This window comes from Puma concolor, chromosome B2 (genome assembly GCF_028749965.1).
Source record: "Puma concolor isolate L17-30 chromosome B2, mPumCon1.1.hap2, whole genome shotgun sequence".
Lineage (NCBI taxonomy): Eukaryota > Metazoa > Chordata > Mammalia > Carnivora > Felidae > Puma > Puma concolor.
In genome coordinates, this window is record NC_141671.1 from 11,460,421 (window position 1) to 11,472,550 (window position 12,130).

The 12,130-nt window shown below is 38.4% G+C and overlaps 1 protein-coding gene across 5 annotated transcripts in view; it reads right to left on the reverse strand.

The window, feature by feature from the left end:
* The window catches only part of KDM1B (lysine demethylase 1B), a 63,218-nt gene that overhangs the window by 45,077 nt on the left and 6,011 nt on the right, over positions 1-12,130 (reverse strand). For 4 of the 5 annotated variants that reach the window (XM_086706158.1, XM_086706159.1, XM_086706161.1 and 1 more), the window contains 3 exons: positions 11,652-11,741; positions 10,987-11,098; positions 5,433-5,552 (listed from right to left, as the gene is read on the reverse strand). In XM_086706158.1, coding sequence (XP_086562284.1) covers positions 5,433-5,552; positions 10,987-11,098; positions 11,652-11,741 — 322 coding nt within the window. The remainder of the gene's footprint in view (positions 1-5,432; positions 5,553-10,986; positions 11,099-11,651; positions 11,742-12,130) is intronic. The other variant, XM_086706162.1, reaches the window with a different exon arrangement.

A 12,130-nucleotide genomic window follows, 5' to 3' on the forward strand; every position in this document is an offset into this window, starting at 1 on the left:
AAAAAAAAAAGACACGAGTTTACAAAATGGATTAAAAAACGAGACCCATGTATATGCTGCCCACAAGATACTCATTTTAGACCTAAAAACACCTGCAGATTTAAAGCGAGGGGATGAAGAAACATCACGCAAATGGATGTCAAAAGAAAGCCAGAGTAGCGATACTTAGACGAAATAGACTTTAACAGAAAAGAGACAGACAAGGACACGATAGCAAAGCAAATAATCCAACAAGAAAATCTAACAATTATAAATATTTATGCACTCAACATAGAAGCACCCAAATACATAAAATACTTAACAAATAGAAAGGAACTGATCGATTATACAAAAATAATAGGGGACTTTAACACCTGACTTACACCAAAGGACAGATTATCTAAACAGAAAATCAACAAGGAAACAATGGCTTTGAATGACACACTGAACAGATGGGTTTGAGAGATATATTCAGAACATTCCATCCTAAAACAGAATACACATTCAGGGTGCTGGGGTGGCTCAGTCAGTTAAGTGTCTGACTTTGGCTCAGGTCATGATCTCATCATTGGTGGGTAGAAGCCCCACGTTGGGGTCTGTGCTGACAGCTTCAGATTCTCTGTCTTCCTCTCTCTGCCCCTCTCCCACTCACGCACACACTTGCGCGCTTTCTCTAAAAGAAATAAACATTAAAAAAAAAAAACTTTTTAAATAAAAGCCGAATACATGTTCAAGTACACATTGAGCTCTCCCCACAAGAGATCACATATTGGGCCACAAAACAAGCCTCAACAAATTTAAAATGATCAAAGTCCTATACCATGCATCTTTTCGGACCAGAACACTATGAACCTTGAAGTCAACCACAAGAAAAAATCTGGAAAGAGCACAAATACATGAAGGTTAAATAACATGCTATTACACAATGAAAAAGTACATGGAAACAAATGAAAATGAACATACAATGGTTCAAAACCTTTGGGACACAACAAAAGCAGTTCTAAAAGGGAAGTTTATAGCAATGCAGACTTACTTCAAAAAGCAAGAAAAATCTCAACAACCTAACCTTGCACCTAAGAGAGCTAGAAAAGGAACAACAAATGAAGCCCAAAGACAGCAAAAGGAAGGAAAAAAAAAAAAAAAAAAGATCAGAGCAGAAATAAACGTACAGAAACTAAAAAACACTATAACAGATCAACGAAACCAGGAGCTGGTTCTTTGAAAAAAACAAAAAACAATACAATTGATAAACCTCCAGCCAAACTCATCAAGAAAAAAAGAGAAAGGACTCGAAGAAATAAATCATAAATGAGAGAGGGGAAACAACCAACATCTTAGAAATATAAACAATTGCAAAATATATTATGGAAAACTACATGCCAACAAATTGGACAACCTCAAAGAAATGGATAAATTCCTAGAGACATATAACCTACCAAAACAGAAACCAGGAAGAAATACAAAATTTGAACAGACTGGTTGAATCATTAATCAAGCAAAGAAATTTAATCAGTAATCACAAAACTCCCAATAAATAAAAGTCTAGGACTAGATGGCTTCACAGAGGAATTCTACCAACATTTAAAGAAAAGTTAACACCTATTCTTCTCAAATTATTCCAAAAAATAGAAGAGGAAGGAAAGCTTCCAAATTCATTCTATGAGGCCAGCTTTACCTGGATTCCAAAACCAGATAAAGACGCTACAAAAAAAGGCAACTACAGACCAGTACCTGTGATGAACAAAGATGCAAAAATCCTCAACAAAATGCTAGCAAACCAAATACAACAATACATTTAAAAAATCATTCAGTGCACCTGGGTGGCTCAGTCAGTTAAGCATCCGAATTTGGTTCAGGTCATGATCTCACAGCTTGTGGGTTCAAGCCCTGCATCGGGCTCTGTGCTGACAGCTCAGAGCTTGGAGCCTACTTCAGATTCTGTGTCTCCCTCTCTCTCTGCCCCTCCCCCGCTCATGCTCGGTCTTTCTCTCTCTCAAAAATAAAACATTAAAAAAAAAAACCAAACCATTCACCTTGATTAAGTGGGATCTATTCCTGGGTTGCAAGGGTGGTTCAGTATGTGTAAACTAATCAACACAATAAATCACACCAGTAAGAAAAAGAGTAAGAACTATATTATCATTTCAACAGATGCAGAAAAATCATTTGACAAAGTACAACATCAACTCATGATAAAAACCCATAACAAAGCTGGTTTAGAGGGAACATATCACAACATAACAAAGGCCATGTATGAAAAACCCACAGCTAACATCATCCTCAACGGGAAAAAACAGAGCTTTTCCCCTAACGTCAGAAACAAGACAAGGATGTCCACTCTCACCACTTTTGTTCAACATAGTACTCAAAGTCCTAGCCTCAGCAATCAGACAACAAAAAGAAATGGCATCCAAATCAGTAAGGAAGAAGTAAAACTTTCACTACTGGCAGACGACATGATACTATACACAGGAAACTCAAAATACTCTACCAAAAAACTGCTATAACTGATAAATTCATTAGAATCACAGGATACAAAATCAATCTACAGAAACCTGTTACATTTCTATGTATCAACAATGAAGCAGCAGAAAGAAAAATTAAGAAAACAATCCCATTTACAACTGCACCAAAAAACAATAAGATGCCTAGGAATAAACCTAAGAAGAAAAAGACCTGTACTCTGAAAATATAAACTACTGATGAAAGAAATTGAAGATGACATAAAGAAATGGAAAGACATCCCATGCCCATGGATTAGAAAACCAAATATTGGGGGCACCCTGGGAGGCTCAGTTGGTTGAATGTCCAACTTCAGCTCAGGTCATGATCTCATGGCTCAGGAGTTCCAGCCCTGTGTCAGGCTCTGTGCTGACAGCTCAAAGCCTGGAACCTGCTTCGGATTCTGTGACTCCCTTTCTCTCTGCCCCTCCCCCACTCACATTCTGTCTCTCAAAAATAAAAAAAAAAATATATTAAAAAGAAAAACAAAATTGTTAAAATGTCCATACCACCAAAAGCAATCTACAGATTTAATGCAATCTCTACGAAAATACCAGCAGCATTTTTTACAGAGCTAGAACAAACAACCCTAAATTTGCATGCAACCACAAAAGACCCCAAACAGCCAAAGCGATCTTGAAAAAGTAAAGCAAAGCTGGAGGCATCGTAATTCCAGACTTCAAATTACACTACAAAGCAGTAGTGATCCAGGCAGTATGGTACTGGCACAAAAACAGACACATGGATCAACAGAACAGGATATAAAACCAGAAATGAACCCACAATTATATGGTCAATTAATCTTTGACAAAGCAGTTAAGAATATCCAATGGGAAAAAGACAATCTCTTCAACAAATGGTGCTTAAAAAAAAAGTGGACAGCTACATGCAAAAGAAAGAAACTAGACCACTTTCTTACATCACACACACACACACACACACACACACACACACACACACACACACACACTTCAAAGTGCATTAAAAACCTAAATGTAACACTGCAAGCCATAAAAATCCTTGAAGAGAACACAGGCAGTAACTTCTTTGACACTGGCAAAAGCAACATTTTTCTAGATAGGTCTCCAGAGGCAAGAGAAACAAAAGCAAAAATAAACTATTGGGACTACATCAAAATAAAAAGCTTCTGCATGATGAAGGAAACAATCAACAAAACTACAAAGCCACCTAATGAATGGGAGATCATATTTGCAAATGACATATCTGATAAACAGCTAGATCCCAAAATACATAAATAACTGATATAACTCAACACCCAAAAAATGAATAATCCAATCAAAAATGGGGAAGACGCGAATAGACGTTTTTCTAAAGACGACATACACATGGCCAACAGGCACATGACAAGATGCCCAACATCACTCATCCTCAGGGAAATGCAATTCAAAACTACAATGAGGTACTCCTGCCAGAATGGCTAAAATCAACAACACAAGAAACAAGTGTTGGCAATGATGTGGAGAAAAAGGACCCTCTTGTACTGTTGGTGGGAATGCAAACTGGTGCAACCACTGTGGAAAACAGTATGGAGGTTCCTCAAAAAGTTAAAAATAGAAGTGCCCTATCATCCAGTAATTGCACTACTGGGTATTCACCCAAAAAAATACCATAACACTAATGCAGAGGGATACATGCACCCATATGTTTATTGCAGTATTATTTACAACAGCCAAAGAATGGAAGCAGCCCAGTGTCCATCAATAGATGAATGGATAAAGAAGCAGTGGTATGTATATGTATACACACACACACACACACACACACACACACAATGGATTAGTACTCAGCCATTAAAAAATGAACTCTTGCCATGTGCACAACACAGATGGAGCTTTAGCATATAACAAACGCTAAGCAAAATAAGAGAAAGACAGATACCATATGATGCCACACATATGTGAAATTTAACAATCAAGGAAAGGAAAAAAAGACACAAACCAAGAGACAGACTCTTAAATGTAAAGAACAAATAGATGATCACCAAAGGGGAGGTAAGTGGGGGGATGGGGATTAAGAGTACATTTATCATGATGAACACTGAGTACTGTATAGAATTACTGAATCACTATATTATATACCTGAAACTAACATAGAAAATAAATAAAACACTAATAAGAATAACACTTTTAAACACTAATTGCCACTTGTCAAAAAACAAAAACAAACAAAAAGACCCTGTACCAACTATATCAGATTCCTAATTGCCCAAACCTATCCATCCATCCCTTCTACCTTGCTAAAAGGATCCTGCTTTTGTTTGCTATTTCAACATGCTCAGTTTTAAAATACTTTCTTCTTTTATCTCTACTGTTGTTCAGAGTAGCTGCATGATCCTGTTCCAGCCAATGAAATGTAAAGAGAAATCTACTGTTGGAACTTTCCGGAAAGCCACTATTACACCAGTAAAAAAGGGTGAAGCTCAGCTGGCACACCCCTCTTGCTCTTTGCCTTCCTCATCTTCTCTGCTTAGAATTTGGATACAATGGCTGATGGTACCACAACCATCTCCTGATGGGACTAGAAACTAGAAGGGAGACCGAACCTGGACAGCCACACCAAGCCTGGGCACACTGTTTCCAAACTGATTATAATGAGAAAAAAATAAAATCCTCAGTTAAGCCATTGTAGCTAGGGTTCTGTTATTCATGGACCAATACGATCATCAATACAATAAATTAAAAACTGGGGCGCCGGGGTGGCTCACTCAGTTAAGCGTCTGACTTCGGCTCAGGTCATGATCAGGTCATGGGATCGAGCCCTGTTTGGGATTCTCTCTCTCTGCCCCGCCCCCACTCACTCTTTCTCTCTCAAAATAAACTTTCAAAAAAGATGAAGAAAAAAATACAGTAAATGAAAAACACACACCATCACTACTTACAACTAAATTAACCCATCCATTAATTCAAAAGGAAAACCAACAGAGATCATACCTTAACAGTAGTAGAATTCAATTTCATACCACATCGGTAGGTCCTTGCTATCTGTGGAGTAAGATGGATTTCCTTGGTAAGTTGTCTCCATTTTCTACACTCAGGTTTTGTACATTGAACCTACATGGAAAGTAACATGTCAAGGTCAATGAGTTGGCTAATCTTATGCTAGCATTTCCATCCTCTACCACTCAGTCTGCCATCTTTTCCACCCGATCTGACCAACCTTTTTGCACTAAGTACTTTTTCTCCTCCTTGCATGACCAGCACCCATATAATCCGCTTTTACCGCATAAAGTAAATACTGATTCAATACCATCTCAGGCACGAAGAAAGCACAAAGGAGACCTAAGTACTGTTGTAATAAAGGCTTTACAGCTTTAACCCAAAGAAATAATCAGAGCTAAATTTAGTCAAAAAGCATGGACATTAAACAGAACTGGATCCTGGAACAGCTTTAAAAAGAAAAAAAGAAAAAAAAGACACTAGTGAAAAAAAAACAATGAAATCCAAATAAATTCTGTAATATAGTTATTAGTACTATACCGATGTTATTTTCTGAGCTCAGTATCATGGCTGTTGGGTGATAACATCAGGAGAAACTGGATAAAGGACACATTGGAATTCTGTTACTATCCTTGCAACTTTTCCATAAATTTAAAATTATTCCAAAGTAAAAGGTTTATTTTTTGAGTGTGCAGCTATCCATAAAGTCGAACACCTCCTTCACATACATACAAAAATTAATTCAAAATGGATCAAATACCTAAATGAAGAGCTAAAGTGATAAAACTCTTAGAAGAAAACACAGAAGTTAATCTTAATGACCTCAGATTTGGCAATGGATTCTTGGATATGACACCAGAAACACAAGCAACAAAAGAAAAAATGGATAAACTGAACTTCAAAATTAAAAATTTTTATGCATCAAAAGACACTATCAAGAAGTGAAAAGGCAACCTATAGGAGAAAATATCTGCAAGTTGTATATCATGAAGGCTTAGGATCCAAAATATATAAAGAACTCTTACAATTCAACAACAAAAGATAAACAACCCAATTAAAAATGGGAAAAAGATGCCTTTCATTTTTTTTTTTTGTCTGATTGCTGCATAAAGAAATAAAAAGCATGGGGGAGACTAAGTGGCTCAGTCGGTTAAGTGTCTGCCTTCAGCTCAGGTCATGATCTTGCAATTTGAGAGGTCAAGTCCTGTGTTGGGTTCTGTGCTGGCAGCATAGAGCCTGGAGCCTGCTTTGGATCCTATGTCTCCATCTCTCTCTGCCCCTACCCCGCTTGTGCTCGCTCTCGCTCTCTCTCACTCTTGCTCTCTCTCTCAAAAAAGTAAATAAGCATTTAAAAGAAGAAATAAAAGGCATCCAAATTGGTAAGGGAGAAGTAACACTGTTACTACCGGCAGATGACATGATACCATATATAGAAAACTCTAAAGACTCCACCAAAAAACTATTAGAATAAATTCAGTAAAGTTGCAAAATATAAGATTAACATACAAAAATCTGTTGCCTTTCTATATGCTAATTAACGAAGTAGCAGAAAGAGAAATTAAAAAAAAAAAACAATCCCAATTTACAATTACACCAAAAATAAAAATACCTAGGAATAAAGTTAACCAAGGAAGCGAAACATCTGTACTCTGAAAACTAAGATAATAATGGAAAAAACTGAAGACGACACAAATGGAAAGATATATCATGCTCACGGATTGAAAGAATATTGTCAAAATGTCCATACTACCCAAAGCAATCTACAGATTTAGTGGAATCTCTACCAAAATACCAACAGCATTTTTCACAGAACTAGAATAATCCTAAAATTTGTATGAAGCCACAAAAGACCTTGAATCCAAAGCAATCTTGAGAAAGAAAAGAACTGGAGGTATCACAATCCCAGATTTCAAGATATACCACAAAGCTGTAGTAATCAAAACACTACGGTACTGGCACAAAAACAGACACACAGGTCAATGGAACAAGAGAGAGAGCCCAGAAATAAACCCATGTTTATGTGATCAATTAATCTACAATAGAGAAGAATATACAATGGGGGAAACACAGTCTCTTCAATAAATTTGCTGAGAAAACTGGACAGCTACCTACAAAAGAATGAAACCAGACCACTTTCTCTCACCATACACAAAAATAAACTCAAAATGGGTTAGAGATCTAAATGTGAGACCTGAAACCATAAAACTACTAAAAGAAAACACAGGCAGTAATTTCATGGACATTGGCCTTAGTAACATTATTTATGGATAGGTCTCCTAAGGCAAGGGAAACAAAAGCAAAAATAAACTACTGGGAACACATCAAAATAAAAAGTTTGCACAGTGAAGAAACCATCAACAAAACCCAAAGGCAATCCAGTGAATAGGAGAAGACATGCAAGTGATACGTCTGATAAAGAGTTAATATCCAAACTATATATAAAGAACTTTTACGACTCAACACCAAGAAAACAAATAACCTGATTAAAAATGGGCAGAGATAGGAGAGCCTGGGTGGCTCGGTCGGTTAAGCGTCCGACTTCGGCTCAGGTCATGATCTCACAGTCTGTGAGTTCAAGCCCCGCGTTGGGCTCTGTGCTGACAGCTCAGAGCCTGGAGCCTGTTTCAGATTCTGTGTCTCCCTCTCTCTCTGCCCCTCCCCTGTTCATGCTCTGTCTCCCACTGTCTCAAAAATAAATAAAAGTTAAAAAAAAAAATTTTTTTAAAAAATGGGCAGAGAACCTGAATAGACATTTTTTCACAGATGACATACAGATGACCAACAGACCCATGAAATGATGCTCAACATCACTCATCATCAGGGAAATACAAATCCAAACCACAATGATATCACCTTAAGTCTATAAGGAGGACTAGTATTAAAAAGTCAAGAAATAGGGGCACCTGGGTGGCTCAGTCAATTAAGCATCTGGCTCTTGATCTGGGCTCAGGTCATGATCTCATGGTTTGTGAGTTCGAGCCCCACATCAGGCTCTATGCTGACAGTGTGGAGCCTGCCTGGGATTCTCTCTCTGTCCCTTCCACTCCCACTCCCTCAAAAGAAATTAAAAAAAAAAAAAACATCAAAAATAATGTAAATAGTAAGTGTTGGTGAGGATGTGGAGAAAAGGGAACACTCATGCACTGTTGGTAGGAATGTAAATTGGGGCAACCACTGTGGAAAATATATGAAGTTTCCTCAAAAAATAAAAAATCAAAATACCATATGATCCAATAATTCCACTACTAGGTATTTACCCAAAGAAAATGAAAACATTAATTTGAAAAGATACATGCACCCCTATGTTTACTGCAGCCTTGTTTACAATAACCAAATTATGACAGCAAGCGTCAATCAATAGATGAATGGAGAAAGAAGATGTGGTGTAGGGGGTGCTTGGGTGGCTCAGTTGGTTAAGCGTCTGACTCTTAATTTCAGCTTAGGTCATGATCTCACGGTTCGTGAGATCAAGCCCCACATCAGGCTTTGCAGTGGCAGCATGAAGCCTGCTTGGGATTCTCTCTCTCTCTCTCTCTCTCTCTCTCTCTCTCTCTGCCCCTCCCCCACTCTCACATGCTTGCACACTCTCAAAATAAAAAAGATGATGATGTGGGATATATATATACAATAGAACACAGCCATAGAAAGCAATGAGTCTCTGCTGTTTGTAACAACATGGATGAACTCAGTGTTGTGCTAAGTGAAATAAGTCAGAGAAAGACAAATACCGTATGATCTTGCTTATATGTGGAACCTAAAAAATAAATGAATCACAACAACAACAAAAAGAGACCCAAATACAGAGAACTGCTGGTCGCCAGAGGGAGGTGGGTAGAGGGATGGGCGAAATAGGTGAAGGCAACTAAGACCTACAAACTTCCAATTATTAGTTAAGTCACAGAAACGAAATACAGCATAGGGAATCAATAATATTTCAAAATGGACAGAAGACTTACAGTTATTTCTCCAAAGATGATAAACAAATGACCAACAAGCACACACACACAAAATGCATTAGTCGTTACAGAAATCAAAACCACAGCAAGACACCCCGCGAGTGGTATCTGTCACTCACACCCACTACGATACATAGAATCAAATTAATGGAAAATGAGAGTTAGTGAGGATATGGTGAAATCTGAAGCCTCATGCACTACCGCTGGGAATGAAGACAGTACAGCAATCTGCTATGGAGAACAGTCTACAAGTCCCTCTAAGAGTAAAACATAGAATTACCATATGACCCAGCAATTTTATTCCAAGGTATATATGTACCAAACAGAACTGAAAGCAGATAATTCAAATATTCACACACAAATGTCCACAGCAGCAACTACTTGCAATAACAAAAAGGTGACAACAACCCAAATGTCATCAGATAAACGGATAAATAGAATCTGACCACCCCACACTATGGAACATTACCCATGAAAAGGAATGAAGTACAATAGAGATAAACCTCAAAAACGTTATGCTCTGAGAAAGAAGCCAGTCACGAAAGGTCACATGCTGCATGATTCCTTTACGTAAAACATCCTAAAGAGGTAATCCATAAAGATCAGGGGCTGTCAGGAGCTGGGGGAGCGGAAATGGAAGGGGACTGCTTGATGGGCACAGGTTTCTTCTGTGAACGATGAAGAGGCTTTGCAATTAGTATTTGGTTGCACAACACTGTCAGTGTAACAGATGCCTCTACACTGTGCACTTTAAAATAGTTTTGGGATGCCTGCTTGGCTCAGTGGAACAGCATGCGACTCCCGGTTCCAGGGTTGTGAGTTCGAGCCGCATGTTGGGTATAGAGATTACTTATATAAAACTTAATGAAAGAATAGTTAAGTTTGTTATGTGAGCTTTGCATCAATAAAAAAACTTTTAGGGGTGGCTGAGTCAGTTGAGCATCCAGCTCTTGATCTTGGTTCAGGTCATCATCTCATGGCTTGTGGGTTGGAGCCCCACATCAGGCTCTGTGCTGACAGAGCCTGCTTGGGATTCTCTCTCTCTCCCTCTCTCTCAAAATAAATAAATAAACGTAAAAAAGTAATTAATAAATTTTAAGTGTACAAGAGAAACTCAGAATTACCTATATTTTAAAAATTAGCCATTTATTAAATGATGGTGTATTTACCTAATAATATACACAATCATTAAAATATATCTTCAAGCATGGCTACAGGGAAAAGTAATATAAAGTTAAGTTAATAAACTAAATACTACAAAAAATTATACACAAAGTATGATTTTCAACCTAATTAGGATTTGTGTATAAAAGCATGCAACTGTGCTTCAACACACACATAAAAATATGAACAGAAAAAAAGATTTGAGAGATGTGTATCAACTGGTGGCAGTTTTAGTTTAGTTTCTTCTTTATAGTAAGTGAATTGTCCAAGTTTTCTACAAAAACAAAAAATGTGATATGCTTTAAGACACAGAAAGAAGAGTAAGTGTAATAATAGAAAGATTCCCTAAAAAATCAGTATTTTCATCCATTCTTGCCTTTGGCTCCACAAACGTTTTCCAGCACAATAAAGCATTATATTTTTTTTACCCAGTATGGGAGCTGCTGGTCTGCCATGAAAGCTTTGGGGCTAGGTTCGGTTTTCCCGTTGCTAGTCCATATTTTTTTCCAGGTAGTATATTTGTCATATCCATCCTTATGGCTGAAAAAATAAATAAATATAAATATATCAAGCTAGAAGTTCACCAGGTTTTCAAAAACAGGAAGCAGGTTAGGAAGTCTTACGTAAAGGATTTAACTAGCCCTGTCACTACGAAGGGGGAAAGTTACCTTGGTGCCCTTCAAACAGGCTGTCGGGAAGGGTGAGGTCCTTCCAGTTTAGTATCGAAAACTATTAAGAAGGGATGACTGTCCAGCACCCTGTAGTCGTCAGCATCCTCCCCAAAATCTCTGCACCCATGCCCGGTCACAGAATAGCAAAGCAGTGCCCACATTTTTCACAACTTGCAGAGTAAAAACAATGACTATCTCACAGCAGATACTTTCTGAGTCCTGAGTGTGCACGCACATAAGCACGCACACAGCAAACTACTGCATCGAAATTCTGGCACGGCTGTAGTTGGCATGGTTGGAACGGGGGAGTAACTCAGTAAGCCTGTGGGCTCCGTCTTAACTGCCTGACCCCTTCCGCCTCCCCCACCACTCCCACCACCGTGCCCTCCACCATGGAAACCTCCAACAATTAGTGAACAAACCTTCTGTAGTAATGGTCAAAGCATTCGTTACAGAAATGCTCCCCACAGGAGAGGTGATACCATCGGGACGTGTAGCCATTTTTGGCACATCTGAAAATAGCAAAGACGCGCAGCTTTGGTGATGAGTAAGCATTTCTTCTCCCTTTTTAAACACATGTATTAAGCACATTCTACAAGCCCATTTTGTGAGATCTCCACTTAGAATCCTAACAACCAAGAGTTGATGACAGGGGAAACTGAAAGGATGTTTGATCCATAATGATACACGGTGAGGGCATAGGGGGCTCAGATTCACAGTACCTAACCGAGACCCCAGAAGGACCCGGGGCTTCGAAGTTTTACCAAGACTCCCCGGAGCAATGATAGAGTTTTATGACATGATACAAGGGGTGTCACTGTGCTTCCTGCAAGCTTCACGTGTATGAAGGGGACAAGTGCAGTCTCTGGCAATAACATATGGCCCCAATACTGAGTAGTGA